The 16,791-nt window shown below is 37.5% G+C and overlaps 1 protein-coding gene across 2 annotated transcripts in view; it reads right to left on the bottom strand.

The window, feature by feature from the left end:
• Positions 1-15,861, bottom strand: part of LOC143880273 (protein PIN-LIKES 6-like) — a 49,836-nt gene extending 33,975 nt beyond the window's left edge. For both annotated transcript variants that reach the window (XM_077383117.1, XM_077383116.1), the window contains exons 1-5: positions 15,704-15,861; positions 14,883-15,301; positions 13,283-13,362; positions 10,578-10,702; positions 775-896 (exon numbers count right to left, since the gene is read on the bottom strand). In XM_077383117.1, coding sequence (XP_077239232.1) covers positions 775-896; positions 10,578-10,702; positions 13,283-13,362; positions 14,883-15,053 — 498 coding nt within the window. In that variant the 5' untranslated portion in view covers positions 15,054-15,301; positions 15,704-15,861. The remainder of the gene's footprint in view (positions 1-774; positions 897-10,577; positions 10,703-13,282; positions 13,363-14,882; positions 15,302-15,703) is intronic.
• Positions 15,862-16,791: the final 930 nt, after the last annotated feature.

Genomic DNA, 16,791 nt, shown 5'->3' with positions numbered 1-16,791 from the left:
TCATTTGAAAGGCCCTTGCATGGATAGGGTGCCTACAAAAAATCAGGAATAAGGTCCAATGGATCATCCTAACCCTTCCATTTGTGAAGGGAAAAAATGGGCTACACACCCTATCCGTGCAAGAGCCTTTCTAATGAATGCTTTGGATCACCACAAAAATGTGGGACCACATGACTTTTTGATGCTTGAGCTCAGATAAGCTATCTGAGCTCGAGCTCAGAAACAGTTTCCTCATATATATATATATATATATATATATATATATATATATATATATTATGTATATATATTCATGAAAATTTTGAGGATCAAGGTTCGAGATGTTAGGTTTTTTATTAAGAGACTTGAAGAAGAAAGGGGAAGGGGGTTGTTGTTCGAGGGTGGAGGGTCGAGGCGCTAAGGTTTTTATTAAGAGAGGGTGGGTTGTGCTTTTACGAAAAAAAAAATTTGAGAAGAAAACACGTTTAAAGCAGTGTTTAAAAACGCGGATTTGACGCGGAACGCGGATTTGACGCGGAACGCGGCCAGGAAAAATCCTTGTCGACTCAACGCGGACGCGGCCAAGAATGCGGTTGACGAGGTTGACGCGGTCATAACTTGGGAGAGTCGAAGGAGTTTAATGACTATGTAGGGCAAAACGCGGAATGCGGATGTGGTGCAATGCGGAACGCGGCCAAGGGAAAAAGGAGTCGACTCGGGGGAGTTCCTTGTCGAGTCAAGGAGTTCATGTCTCAGGATGCTTGAGCTACTACACTGGTATGTTTCAAGACCTACCCATTGGCCAAATGCGATATAGGCATTCCCATCTTGGTTACATTTTGCTGTGTCACCAAAAGGGTTGGATTTGTCTCGACATAAAGCTGAGATCAGGACAAGAGGTATGTTTCCAATGTTCCCTGCATGAAAAGAATTTTATAAGTGATACTCCAAAGCAATCAAAACATCACTAAGGTCAATAGCAGAAAATCAGTTCACTTCAAAAAAGGGATAAAGCACCCATTTGTGGGAACAATGCTAAACTATGAAAATGTGGACGCGATTCAAGTTTACATTAAACATGATGCATATAGCACAAGTGTCCTTATACCTAATATAGTGGCAACTGCATAATATAAAATATTTAGGTAAAAGTGGTAATAATTTCACTTCAGCAAAGGAATATAGTCAAATTAAGGAAAACAAGTACACAGAAAAATGTAGAAGCTCAATATACAAAATAATGAAATTGGGCAACAAATTATCCTAATTCAAACAATCAAAGAATGAAGCACAAAGCGCAGCATGACAGTTAAAGTGGTTTCGCATAGGTAGTTTTATAGAATCGGGAAAAAACCTTTTTACAATCATCTATCTCAAATAGGGAAATTATAAAATAATCTCACTGCCTTTTGCCATATAATAGATCTAACCTTACATCACTTCAAAAGCATCAATAATTCCCTCAAGGTGTTACTTACAAAATAAAAATCAACTAATGTCATTTCAATGAAATGGTTAAAGCAATATTCACCATTTACCGGACATTGATGCGATAAAAAGCTCAGACCTGAATCAACCAACTCGAAATCTTGATGCAGCAAAAATCCATAGGTCCTTCAAACTAGAAATTGGGGAAGGATTATATTTGAAGCAGAGAAATTTCATGAATTTTATTGGTTTTTATTTGAAATTTCGGAATATTTTAGGTAAGATTTAGAAGTCTCAATTTAACATATTTGGGCAGTGGTTTTAAGCTTGGAAGTTATTATTTCGAGTATAGTTCAAATCTGAGTTAAACTAGAAATCCTTTAGATCTGTTTCGATGTTGAAAATTACCTAGAAATACAAGTCAACACTTGGAGAAACTTTTGGAGTTGTAAAAAAGCCTAATACAAAGTTTGGACTGTTTTTTTCTCTATGATTTAGCCGACATTTCGAACTTTCAGCCGACACATGTGTCGACACATATCGACACTCCTTATAACAATTGGAAACGTATTGTTAGAACTTCCAAAGTTAATGTGGGCGTGTTGAGACGTTATAATACCGTGTCAAGTGAAATAATTTATCATTAACTCTTATTTTAATATTAACTCTTCTTTAACCAATATTTGTTGTTATCCCTCCTCCCCCAAATCTAAAACACTAAGCAAACACTTCTCCTAAAATTATACTCGTTGTCTCCTATTAGTCTCTCTTTCTCGATGCATATTGGAGACTGAAGATAACTAGATTAGATTGATGAATGCACTGTTATTTGATCATCTCATGTTTCTTTGATACTTATAGTTTCTTAATTATAAGATTTACTAGCGAAAATCATATTCTAAGCATTGAGGATGGGGAAACAGTAAATCATATTCTTCTCCGTTGCAAATTTGCAAGGGAAGTATGGAGCAAACTGCTAAGTAGATTTGGGACAGAATGGGTTTTCCTTGAAAACATTATGGATCTGCTTCTTTCATGGTCCCTGGTCCCTAGAAGAAAAAAGGGAAAATCCTCTGGAATCTATCATTTCTAGCTATTACCTGGGTGTTTTGGAAAGAAAGAAATGCCAAATTGTTCAGAGGCATTTCAAAAAATGCATCATATGTATTCATAAAAGCAATCGCTCTAACAAGTGCATAGGCAAAGATTATCCCTTGCTTCAAATTTGTATCTTCTTATGACTTGTGGGAAGCATGTTAGGAAATTTGCTTCAGCTCTACCCCTTCCCAAAAGACCAATCAAGTTTGGCAGCTGCCTCCTTCAGGCTTCCTCAAGTTGAATTTGATGGTTCGAGTCTAGGGAACCCTGGTCTAGCAGAATTGGCGGCATCCTTAGAAATGATATTGGGGAAGTGATTTGGGCCTTTGCAGGGCCAATTGGAGTAGCGGATGCCTCGGAAGCAGAAGTTCGAGCTGTTCACCAAGGGGTTAAGCTATTGGATCGAAACCAAACGGATAAAGTAGTGGTTGAAGGAGACTCCCTAAATGTTATTCGATGGCTAAGTGGCTCTCAAAATCACCCGTGGAGGTTTGATAGATTCTTTGACGAGATGTTTGGTAGATTTGGACCTTCCTCGATAGTGTTCCATGATGTTCGGCGATCCGCCAACTCTGTGGCGGACAATTTAGCTAGAGAAGGAGTCTCTAAAGAAGCTTTGGCTCTGTTTGATACATTGCCGCCTTGATTTTCTTGTTTTCTATGAGCCATTGGCTCGTTTTCACTTTGTAATGCCTCTTGTACTTCGACCATCTCGGTCTTTTCATTATAATATTTGGCTACCATTAAGAAAAATTATAAGATTTACTAGTTTGTTAAGAGTACCATATCTCTCTTTTATTGCAAATTATGAATAGTAATCAATAATTTTATATGTAAGTACACATCTTGGTGTGTCCTCAAATTATGAATAGTAATCAATAATTTTATATGTAAGTACACATATCGGTGTGTCCCCGTTTCTAGATTTTTAGGGGAGTTGTATTGGACACCTCATATCCGTGTAACACTCGACACATGAATCCATGTGCACAGATCATAGTTTTTTTCATTATTATAGGTTTTGAAATTCAATCAAGTTATACGTTTCCTTTCATGTCTTGTTGTTGAAACAGCAATCATACTATTTTCCTCCCATCTTTGTGCCTCCAAGATATGTCTTGTATTTGTTATGGGATATGAAATTGAAATCCTACAATCATGAATTGCAGTTTTTGCTGCACCAAATTTGGTATCGAGCATATAACTTCTGTATTAAATGGAATCATCGAAATTCAATCTTATGACATGTGTTTGGTAACATGGTTGTGAAGAATTGAGGTCATGGAAATTACAACGGAGCACAAAGGACTACTAACCAATGTTCATGTTGTCACAAGATGGGTAAATGCCTTGACGAAAGAGGCAGATAGAATTAAAATAGAGTTTCAACTATTGTGTTATGGACAAGAGGGACTTGTTTAGATGGAAGTCGAAAATCTTCCAAAAAAGTCCACAACTCAATCAGGTGGTAATCAAGGCGGAAACCAGCCCCAACCAAATGAGATGGTAATGAAGTCCAAATGCAAAATGCAAAACAACAGCAGTTTGGCCTCGGTTACCATCCTATCAGAGAAGAGAAGACCCATACGAAAAAGAACATACGAGACTGAGCCACTGCCAGAAGAGCAGGGGAGGTGATTCCAGGGGGACCGTACAGAAGAACTCTAAACGGCCATTTCAGCAAGGAAAATGATGACTTCCCGTACTGTGGATTTCCAAAGCCATTGTAAAATCACGTTTTACGGAAGAGAATGCCGGGGTTCGAGATCTTCCTTGACCCCACCTTGACAGAGGAAGCTACGCATGGGACAGCTCTAGAAGTCGGGCCCGAGAGTGATTGGCAGCTGTACCGTTACCCGTTCGTTCTGGGGCCCTTACTGAATGAGAACTCTCTGCCAATTGCCATGATTGAAGTCGGGCCCGAGAGTAATTACTACCCGTCCGTTCCAGCCAACACTGCATGAATGACCGCCACAATTGAAGGAGACCTCAACAACGGAAGCTCCACCACTGTAACACCAATTCCTGAATCATCTTCGTTGTCATCTGTTTTACCTGATTTTGAGTTTGTTTCTGAATTTCGTAAAAGAATGAATTCATGTCTATTCACGGAAGTTGCTGGTCACTAAACTGTTCGAGCATAATGCAGTGGTGCTTGGGGAACCAAACTCAACGAGACAGAGTAGAACACAAAACGTTCATTGTGGAAGAAGATTTAAGCTTCATTAAACATGTTGCTGAAGATAAAGAAAGCCATGCAGAATCAACGAATGAAATTCATGATTTGTTGTCATCCGTTTTACCTGATTTTGAGTTTGTTTCTGAATTTTGTAAAAGAATGAATTTGTCTATTCATGGAAGTTGCTGGTCGCTCAACTGTTCAAGCAGAATGCAGTGGAGTTTGGGGAACCAAACTCAACGAGACAGAGTAGAACACAAAACCTCCATTGTGGAAGAAGATTTAAACTTCCTTAAACATGTTGCTGAAGAAAAAGAAAGCTATGCCGAATCAAAGAATGAAATTCATGATTTGGACTAGGATAATTATTTGGAAAAGAAGGCAAATATGCCAAAGTTTTTTAGAGAATTGTTCCAATGAATATTACAATGAACACGAGGATCTACAAGAAAATTTCAACAAGCCAATTTATAATGACAACAATGACTAATCTTTGGAAGAGGATCAAGATTTTCAATGATGGAACAGTTCCGTCTTTTATTTTGTATGTTACGTTAAATTTCAATAATCTAGGCCTACAAGAATCAAACTGTAGAAACTGCAGATTTGAGATTGGATTTTGTAGGTTGTCTTGTTTTGTCTGATTTATTGTCACATCCCTTCTGGGGAAATGCCTCGAGGTTAAATAACTCAATATGCTGAAATTAGGTCAAATACGAAGTTCAGACACCAAAATCTCAAGAAAATAAGCCAAAAGATATAACCTTAGGCATGTTGCTGGTTCACATCAGAAATAAAACTTCAAGTCACTAAATTCAATAATGTATGAAATTTAGAACTTGACAAAATACTTCCCTGTGCGAGCTCAGCCTTACTCCAGCTTCAGATTAAGGATATCTCAGCAACAAAATCAAAAGAAACAAAAGCACAACAAAGTGTAAATTGAAGAGGAAGTTTCTAAAGAGATCAATGCACAAATCCGGAAATTCCCAGCAAAAAAAAAAAAGATGAGTTAATTCCAATAAAATTTGTTTGTATCCATTTGGGCCGCCTCCCAACCTATATTTATGGACTGATTTGCTCTTCTTTTCCTACTTGAATTCTACCTACAAATACATTTAAACAAGGAATTACAAATCTACTCTACTTGAACCCATAACTTGCAAACTATGCAAGCAATCAAGTCCTGTCCAAACAAAAATCCTAGAACTTATTTAAAATTACCCAAACTCTTAATTAAACATGAACTCCAAGTTTTTTCTTTTTTCTATTTTTTTTTTTTAATGACGTAGGATGTCCCCACGCCCTTCGGGAGTAGGACCAGTCCCTACGGATGACATGAACTCCAAGTATTGTGATTGTATCACGACCACATCTAATTTTGGGGGGGAAAAGCCCAACCCAAACACAAATAAGCTTCCATCTTTGTTTAAACTCCTTTTTTGTTGGAGTTATAGCAGTTTCAGGAGTCTTGCCATCCATGCGATTGTACTTAATAAGGACTCTTCAACCCAAACCCAGTTCGCTATCCATATCACTGTATTGTGAATGGGTACGATGTGAACCAGTTCGCAGTACGGTTCACCACAATTGCTTAAATACATGAATTGCGAACTGGGATAATGCAGCAATTTTTTGCTACTTTCCAGGCGTTTGATGGTATTTGAGTGAGGTAGTTTCTACTCCCATTTGTTGGCAGCAGATTTTGGGTTACTTTCTTTTTTGTTTGTTTGAGATTCGATAACGATGTGTATGAGAAAGGACAAGGCAATATAAATGCTCTCGGCAGAAATTTCATTACATATTACCAAAGAAAAAAAGTACATCATCAATCATGCATACTTTCTGGTTTAAAAGGATGACACTGGATTTGTCACCTTCTAAAATTGATATATAACATTTTTCCTTGAAATTACTAAGACTTGCAAATCCAATAATGAGGTTGTTTCTAGCTACATCTATGCATGGTTTTAAATTTCGGTTTCAGCTAAAATTTCAGACTTATCTGAAACCAAAATATCAGCCGAAATCCCGAAATTCGGTACAAGCGCACGAAATGGCAGATTTTTAATCGAAATTTCATTCGAAATTTTCGGTAATTTCGATAGAAAGTTTGTAAAGGAATAAAAAAATAATATTTTATAACAGATTTCACCGAAATTTACGAAATTTTGATCGAAATTTCCAAAATTTCAACCGCGGTTATTTCGGTTTCGGTACGTTTCGGTTTCGGTCTGGGCCGAAATCCGAAATTTCGGTCAAAATTTAAAACCATGCATCTATGTGTCAAGTCTGTCAGTTTTTTTGCTTGATTCACGAATTGTCTTCCAGCTGCTTCTTGGCACGTATAAAACTGCAAAGATCTATTTAATTGAGCATAAACATCAGAGTTAGAGGTCATGTTATATATCCCTTGGTATTGAGGAATTTGATTTCCAGATATCCAGTGGAAGAGACATTTAGGCATCAAATTTCAGACCACAAACCCATAAAAATTTTACTTCCATACTCCCTACATGATTCCCTCAGACCTTCATCTGAAACCTAAAAAGAATAACCTAATCTATAAAGGTCACAAGTAAGCAGCAGAATTTCCACAAATACGTGGCACTTACCTATAACTACCCAGGTTCCACAGATGCCACTAAGGCAAGATGCTACTGGCAAATTGGCTTCATACTTTTCAACTAATAAGTCAGCCCAAGATGTGGCTAAATGATAGGGATCAGCCCTTCAAAACATACAAAAGAAGCAGAAAACAACAGCTAAGTAGTCGGGCCCAGGCCATGCTTTACAATTGTGAAGCGAGACCCACATGGAACCTCCAGTAGGTTGAGGGACCTACATGGGATCGAAGATGAAGAAAATATAGGGAGCACTGGACTACTTGGGAAATCTAGCTTGCAAATTTACTTTTATTTGATTTCTCCATGTTTGGTCCAGTGGGATTTTTAGACATATGAAATAAGCCTGAGGCCAGTTTAGTCATTGTACCTAATTCTACCACGTCCGCCTCACCTCGCCTCCACCTCTCTCTCTCTCTCTCTCTCTCTCTCTCTCTCTCTCTCTCTCTCTCTCTCTCTCTCTCTCTCTCTGACAAACCCATCCCCGTCTCTACCACAAACCCAAGCGAAGCTCCAGATTGAAGATTGAAGATCGACAATTCCACTCCAAAGCCCTAACCCTGACTCTAACCCTAGCCCTAACCTAACCCCAAATCCATCAGTCAATCCTTTCCAAACCCAAGCCCTAACCCTAACCCGTGAACAGTGCCTTGAACATTACGCCTGAACAGTACCCGTGAATAGTGCGGCCTCCTCCAGTGCCAAGTCAGTGCCGCATCCCCTCTCCCTTACCCAAATCAATACTGCACCCTCTATCCTACTCAAACACATGTTCTAAAACCCTGCCCCCACCTTATTCTAGTTGTTCTTAAAACCCTAACCCTAACCATCATTTACATCGCTTATTTTCTATTCCTTCACAGCTTTTTCTATTTTTCCTAGTGCCCTAATGCACTACATTGCCATTCTATCCCCCCTTTTTCATCCTTCATCCGACTGGTGAGCCGTTTCCTATGAGTCTACGAGTGTTCGGATGTGTCTGTTTTGTCCATAATCTCTCTACAGGTCCTGATAAATTGGATCCCAAGGCAGAAAGGTGTGTATTCCTGGGATACTCTCGAAACCAGAAAGGCTATCGTTGCTATTATCCACGGTTGAGACGTATGTTTATATCATTGTACGGTCCCTACTCCGGCGGCAATTCTATCCTGTGCACTGCGATTTTAGGGTCCAACCCTGGCATTTGTTTATAATTCCATTCAAAGCAATCCTTATTCCTTGTTAACAATGCAACGTATTGTTCCCTTTCTTTTGCAGTTAACTCATTTTCTTTGAGTCGGAGCCGTTCTTTCCTCCTCCTATAGAAGATACTTCTGTCATTTCCGCGCAGCCGATTCCTCTTACTAGACATGTCATTCCAAATCCTCTTGATCATCCTTGTCCTCCTACAGATGCAACGTGTCCTCCACCACCTGCTACTAAGGCCAATCATCGTCAAGCGAAACAGACGACATCTGATGTTGTGCCCGAGCAGATTTCCTCTTAGCAGAGATAACAGTTGTTGCCCCTCAGGTACCTAATGTTTCTAGCCCATGTTACTTCAGTTGAGTCTCCTATTCAAGAAACATGGACATACCTGTGTGGAAGGCTTTTGTGATGCAGATTGGGCAGGTTCTCCAGCAAACAACAGATCCACCATAGGATATTGTACCTTTGTTGGGGGTAATGTTGTATCATGGTGAAGTAAAATGCAGGATATAGTTTCCAATTCTAGTGCAGAAGCAAAGAATCGAGCTATGTCACACATGAGTGGAGAGCTTCTCTGGCTACGATCTCTCCTACCTGAGATTGGTTTTTCATTGTCATTTCCAGCACAACTTTATTGTGATAATAAAGCTGCCATTTACATTGCTACTAATCCTGTATTTCATGAGGACTAAGCATATTGAGGTCGACTGTCATTCCATTCGCCAGAGGATACAGAGGGGCGAAGTTCTAGTTAACTTCACTCGATCTGTAGATCAACTAGCAGATGTGTTTACCAAGCCCTTAAGCAAATCTAAACTCAATGACATTTGTAACAAGCTAGGAATGTATAATACTACATTCCAGCTTGAGAGGGAGTGTTAGACATATGTAATAAGCCGAGGGCAGTTTAGTAATTGTACATAATTCTAATATATAAATATCATAAAGAGGGGGAGCTAGTCTCTAACTCTTCTCATTATCTCATTTCCATTCTAACAGGGTTATTTTTTATATTTTTGGCATCACTTTTTTTGTTTGATACCATAATTATATAAGTATATATTTTGAGTAAATTTTGCAGTCAGTTTGTGTCCAAGCATAATATAGGGTTGTCTTACAGTTATTTAAAGTATGAGGATACTATTTTGAGAGTTTAGGATGTTTGATGAGTAGGATTAAGAGTAAAACAATGGGAAAGACGACATATGTCTAAGGCTTCTTCAACATACTGAAGAGTTTCACAATTTCTCTTGAGATCTCTCTCAAATCAATAAAAGGTGTGAATCATTCCCCCCAAGAAACTTTGAATACTATCGTGAAGCTAGTCTTCTCTATTCTCCAATCTTCTTCCTTTCTTCTCTTTATTATTGCTTTGTCTTTCTTTTTATTAAATATATAGTATTCAATCAGAAAGTAGACAAACCTGATTTCCTAAACCCTAAAAACCATCTTTTCCATCAAAACTTTGCTATTCCTATAATCGAACCCTCATTTATTCACCCGTACCACTGGGTCATAATAGTTTAGCAAAAACTCCATTTAAAAAAATCAGAACCGTCGCCTAAGCCAATCAACCCCACTCAATCCATTTTCCATGTCCTATATATAGAGCCCCAACATCTAAAAACCTAATTCCATTATGCCTAATTCTTCAAAATCCTAGCCTTAATTTCCTTTTAATCTTTTCTTTAAGATCATGCATTACTAACTCTTGCCGCTGGATTGGCAGTATGGGCATGCCACAATTGATGGGCCAAAAGACATCTTTTTAAAAGTTGAACCCCTTGTCTTGTGCAGTTGGTGTTCATGGGGATAAGGCATTAAGGCATTTAAGATCACATCTCCCTCCCCCAATCCCCAATCCAATGTAATAAGCCCAGATATAATATAATATCTGCCAACTCTGGTTAATCACACATAAAATTTGGAAATAGATTAAGGTAGGCTACGAATGTTAAAGTGGAAAGTAAAGAACAACACAAATAATCAAAAGTAACAAATAGGTAAGGATGCTAAGAAATCAGAAACCTTAAAATGCAGAACATTCTAATGGCTTGTAATTTTTGAATGAAGCAACTAACCGATTCCAATTTTGATAATGGTAAACTTGAAGTATTGAGAAGGGGGTTGAACAATGGATGCGACAACTAAACCAATTAGGGAACCTGATATGGTAGCAAGAACAACATTGACCGGAATAAACCACCTGCAGATAGAAGATATTGTCAGTCACATGAAGGAATTTAGAGGAATAGGTGAAAAGAAATAATTTACTTACACACCATCACCAGACACTACCAAACTTACAACCAGCTAATTAAAAAATAATAAAGGAAAAAGAAAAATAGAGAAACGTGATTCAGTAACTTTGTGGATCCAAACCTACAGATGTAGCCCCCACCGTTTTCCAGAAAAAATTACAGCCACAAAAATCATACACTTTTCAAACCAATGAAGAAATATGGCCAGTATGCTCCCTCCAAATTGTAAACGATTGGATTGAAACAACTCTTCCTAAGACAGCAATATATTTTGGGTAGTAGTTGGCTCATCGTCTTTAATTGAAATCCCAACTTCATTACAAGAGTATCTATGAATGACAGTTCAGTAGATAACAAATGAAAAAAAAAATATATATATATATATCATGCTTCATGCATGGCATGGAATTCCATGCCAGGCAATCCCCATTGTACACATGGCGCAGATGAAGATGATATGGGTCATTGATATGGTGGGCGTAATGTAAATAGGTGATAGCCATAAACCCAAGGTAATCAGATGACCCTAACTGCCCCATCATTCTACTTTTGCTTGTTGGGAATTGACCTTTGCTCCTCTTTTGCCAAAGGTCATCTGATTATCTATGAATGACAGTTCAGTAGATAACAAATGAAAAAAAATATATATATATCATGCTTCATGCATGGCATGGAATTCCATGCCAGGCAATCCTTTGGCAAAAGAATTTCATACTTTTGCTTGTTGGGAATTGACCTTTGCTCCTCTTTTGCCAAAGGTCATCTGATTATCTATGAATGACAGTTCAGTAGATAACAAATGAAAAAAAAAATATATATATCATGCTTCATGCATGGCATGGAATTCCATGCCAGGCAATCCCCATTGTACACATGGCGCAGATGAAGATGATATGGGTCATTGATATGGTGGGCGTAATGTAAATAGGTGATAGCCATAAACCCAAGGTAATCAGATGACCCTAACTGCCCCATCATTCTACTTTTGCTTGTTGGGAATTGACCTTTGCTCCTCTTTTGTTTTCTAACCATCCGTTGGTAGTTCCATTGGTTGAATGACTAAGCTAGGCCCACCCATGCAATTTTTGGCCCATCCACAGAGTAGCCCTAAATCAGATCAACAGCCCCGATCACTATGCAAATGTGGCACACATGCAACAGAGATGGCCCAGATGGTGTTGCATGGGACCTCCATGCCAAAGCCACAGGTGAAGCACAAGGTTATCTGGAAAGTGCTTTGTTTCGGTACGCCGTACAAGGACGGGTATGGGGTACGATGGTAGCCCGGTACACGGTACGATGAGGGTAGGCTAAGTCGGTTCGCTATTTCAGCTCGAGGGTTGATTTGGAGCGCAAATCTAGGTCGGGATAAGACGTTTTTTGTTTGATCGGGGAAGGCTCAAATCCAGACCATCGGGATTTGGAGCGCAAATCTGGGTCACTCTGGTACTCTCTATTTAATTTCCTATATTTTGACAAGAATATCATTCTATAGTCCATACTACAAATATTCAATAAACAAAACCAAAAACCTTGTGTATGCCATTCATATATATTCAAAATGAAAATTCCAGTTCAAATACAATCCATAGTATATAAAATTTGAAGATCTCCAAATATCACTAAATTAAGTACCAACATATATTGTATTCTCAAAAGCAAACAGAAAATAACTACACAGTTCTGAAATAAAAACATAAAAACATGAACAAACTAATAAGCTATTGTGCAGCTCTTTTCTTAGTCCATATAAGTGTTCTCTCTCTCTCTCTCTCTCTCTCTCTCTCTCTCTCCCCCACGGGTCGCCATTTTTGGCGATCTAGGTCGCAAACGACCCACGTTTTGGGTCAGCGACCTTGGATTGTGGGTCGGAGGGTGGGAGGGCGACCCCAGTAACATTGGTGAAGCATTTTGTTGCAGCTCAGAAAAAAAAATTAATTAAAAAAGATTAGGAAAAAGTTCTTTACAAAAAAGCAATGATTTGGCAAGGAAGTTGCATGTGAAACATTTACAATACAACTTATGGGAATGCTAAGAAAATTAAAATTTGGACAGTAAGAAAGGCATGTTCAGCATCAAGATGTTTTTCGTCATGGAAAAAACCGAAGAGATAAGAAGTTCGTTCATGTGCTATGAAAACAAACGCTTTCACCTTCATAACCAACAAATTTTCATCAATTAATATTGAATTTATTGGTTGATTTTAGGCTTTTTTACCACAATGCTAGATTCTATTAGGTGTATTTTTCATCAGATCTTGCTAGACACTAACTAAATCTGCTAATAAATTTTTATTTAGTCTATTTTGAGAGTGCAAATATTCAGATCAAATGCACCATATATCTGCTGATATTCAGCAGGATGTAGAACAATATCCATAATGCTATTGAAAGTCAGAGTCACCTCTAACATAACCAAAAATTAATGTTTAAACAAGTCCTTCAATTAAATAGACAAGTTTCACTTACAAGCTGGCAATTACTGCTGTATTAAACACAATAAAAGTGGAAAGCTATGATTCTTACCAATCAATCATTTTCTGTAAAGTGACAGCTCTTCCAAGTTGAGAGAATATTAAACATGGGAGGAGAAGAGAGAAGACCAGCTGTAACAGAAATTGGCATAAGATGTTAATTAACCATGTCACAAAAACCATTAAAACTGGAAAACAAAGATCAGGGAAAAACCAATCCTACCACAAATTACCTAGTTCACTGAAATCCGATGACTCTTAAGGCATGCATGTTTTAACTTACTACCCTCTTTGATTTGCATACTTACAGATAAATTCATGAGAGCCACAAATGACCCCCTTTTGTCAGTAAAATGGAAGGTTATTGCATAAGAAATGAGGTCAAAGAAAACTTGACACAAACGTATGTCCAGGTCCTCAACAAGAGTAAATTTTCATAGGTAGTCAATAGTACAGATAATAATAATAAGCCTTTGTTTAGCTAAAAGGAAGGGGAGGGAAACTTAAAAGACAAGGGAATTTTGCCTAATTTGCAAAGAACATCTCATATAGTAATAAAAAATAATGAAATAAAAAAAAAAAGATTCAACCCTTTGAAAGATAGTTTCAAAAATTCCCATAAATGCTAACACCAGACTTTTTGTTGACAAAAATAATGCCTTTTAAGAAAATAAAAAATATAACTTTTGCCAACAATTTAGCCTTGGTGTTTCACATATTAAAAACGATTGAAGTTTTTATATAAAGGAAAATTTTGCTTTCCAGAAAACATTGTCCTTCAGAGTTACTCGAAGGGAAATTTTGTCTAAAAAAAATTACGACGTCTAATGTATGTTAAACTTACGGTAAATATTTTTAATCATGATTCTATATAACTAATTGGAATATTTATTTTAGAAATTAGGGATTTATAAGTAAAAGTCCCATACAAAAATCATAAAAGAAATATAGAACAAATAAACAAACTCTTCTCCTCAGTGATTATCCAGTAATCCAAACAATTATATGGTTCATTAATCTTAAAAATCAAAATACAAAATTGGAAATGCACTCTCTTGTAGATGTAGTTATCCAACAACCCAAACAAGTGCAACCCATTCATTTAGCTGAAAAGGTAACAAAAAAACAGGGAAGAAAATGAGATTGAAATCACATTTCCCGAAAAGTCGATGAGATTGAAATCACATTTCCTGAAAAGTCGATGAGATTGCAGATGAGGAGGCTAGAGAAGGTGTATCTATGGATCATTTATTTATTTAGCAATTAATTCCTTGTATGTTTCTATTCTATTTTGCTAAATGTGTTACATATGAAGAGAGAAAAAAAAGAAGAGAGATTTCTACTCTTTTGTAACTACCCAGTAATTCAGGCAAAATAAACATTCATTCACCCAAAGATAGAAACACACAAGAAGGAACATAAAAAAGACCATTTCTACTAGTAGGATGCAAAGAACTAGGCAATTATAAGCCTTCAGTTAGCAACAATTTTTTTTTTTTTTTAAAGAAAAAGAACTTCTTGATAATCATCCAACAACCCCAACAATTATATTTGTTCACGCCGCTAAAGTAAAGGAAAAAAAAAGAAGGGAAGAAACATTTATTTTCCATAGAAATCATCTAAGAACCAGACACTTCTTATAATTTACTTACCCCATTAAGAAGCTTTCGCCCGCTTGCAGGAAGGATGTTAACATACTTAGATGCCATCAAAAACCCCATAAAACACATGGTGAAGACCTTTGCTATGGGCAGAACCGCAAACATCATTGTCGCAAACAAAGATTCTCCACCGGCCTGAGTTTCCATCAGAAACCTCTCCATGGTTTCCCAAAACCCTAATTCCAGAAAAATCAAAGCCTCTATGCATCCACCTCAATTTTCCCCAGACACCCCCCTTTCTCAAGCGATTTTAGCCTAAGATCTGGAATTTTCCAATACAGAAACTTCACTTCTTTTAAATCTATAAATCCCTTTGTTCAAGCCTCACAACATTTTCAACAATCCCATGCTTTACTTAAAAGAAAGTTCAGCCTCTGATTAAAGCCAAAGCTTGTCTATCAGAAAATTTCCTTCAGAATACAAATAAAAACTATTAGTTCTTCCAAAATTTTAAGGAAAAGCTTCATAAAAGTAACAATATTACACAAACTCTTAACGAAAAATATTTTCAGAAATTCAAATAAATTTAATAAAAAGAGAAGAAATGCAAAAAGAAATTGCATTTCTTCAGAATACAAACATAATTAAAAAAAAAAAATCTGAAGAGATTTCATTGCAGAGAAATCCGTGTGAAACAATAATTTCGTCAAGGAAATATTTTTCTCTTGCCACAATTACACCAAAAATGCCAAGAGAATTTACTGATTTTCCGTGTGAAAAATATCATTATAACTCAAAATCTCCTCAGAAATGATCTAAAAAAAAACACAAATCTCATAAATTCTACGGAATAAAAAAGCGCATATGATTACACTTAATTTCTCGTTCTCTTCAATCCTTCAGAAATTAAGGAACTCTCTCTCTCTCTCTCTCTCTCTCTACAAAACCCCCAAAAATCTAACGAATGGGAGACTCGAAACCGTTCGTCTTCTACTACCAGAATCGAACAAAGCTAGCTCTCTCTTTCCCGTGAAACCGCCCACTGACATAGGAGGAACTTAATTACCTAAACGCCCACACTTATTCTACTAAATCACGAATATACCCTCGTAGACTAGTAGTTCTCACCTAAATGGATGCTCAGCTACCCAATAAAACCGCCAACGATTCAATTACCTAAACGACGCCACTCATTCTACAAAATCACGAACATACCCTCGTAGACTCGTAGATATCTTTTCCTTGTTTGGTAAGGTGGCCGTGGCACGAGTCAGAGATGCTCAATCCCATGTTCAGACCGTATCTTATTTGGCCGAATTTGAGCTCCACGTTTAAATTCCAAAATAGCCCTCCTTGCAAAAATTCTCAGGACACTGGCCGAATCAAGAGGACAAAAGGTGAGATCAGAGGATCGATCTGGTTGGATCCATCGGGCATGATCCAATCGTACATGTAGCACATGTGCTTTTTGCTGGTGGTGGGCCCGCTGATCAAAATACCAAATCAACACAAATTGGCATGTGAATTGTTGGCCAAGCGATGTTACAGAAATAAGATTCACGCAGAGACTGTTGATGCTGCTTTTTGTTCGTGTAATAGCCAACATTAGCACATAATACTTTGTTTTTTTTTAACTTCCTTTTCTACCATCAAATCAAAAAGATGAAAAGTCATAGCATCAAGTTTTTGGTCCAATAAGTAGTATGTATGTGAAATCAAGACTGTTGATCATGTAGAACATTACGAGTTGACCCACCTGGTCTTCGCTAGACCCTGAACAGATATCCCATGTGTAAGATAAAGGACTACTAAGATTGATGGCTTAGCCTTTCTTGGTGGGAGACTAACTCGGGTTTGATAGATCTAGGCCCTAGGTTAATCCTATCATATTGTTCTCAGCTGTGTTTGAGCGGATTTATGGTTGTCATTCCATAAAATAGATCCAATGAGGTAGATGAGG

This window comes from Tasmannia lanceolata, unplaced genomic scaffold (genome assembly GCF_043159265.1).
Source record: "Tasmannia lanceolata isolate RefF3 unplaced genomic scaffold, GAP_Taslan_0.1 ptg000006l, whole genome shotgun sequence".
Taxonomy (NCBI): Eukaryota; Viridiplantae; Streptophyta; class Magnoliopsida; order Canellales; family Winteraceae; genus Tasmannia; species Tasmannia lanceolata.
The sequence above is the reverse complement of the archived record's forward strand: the minus strand, read 5'-3'. Positions and strand labels throughout refer to the sequence as shown.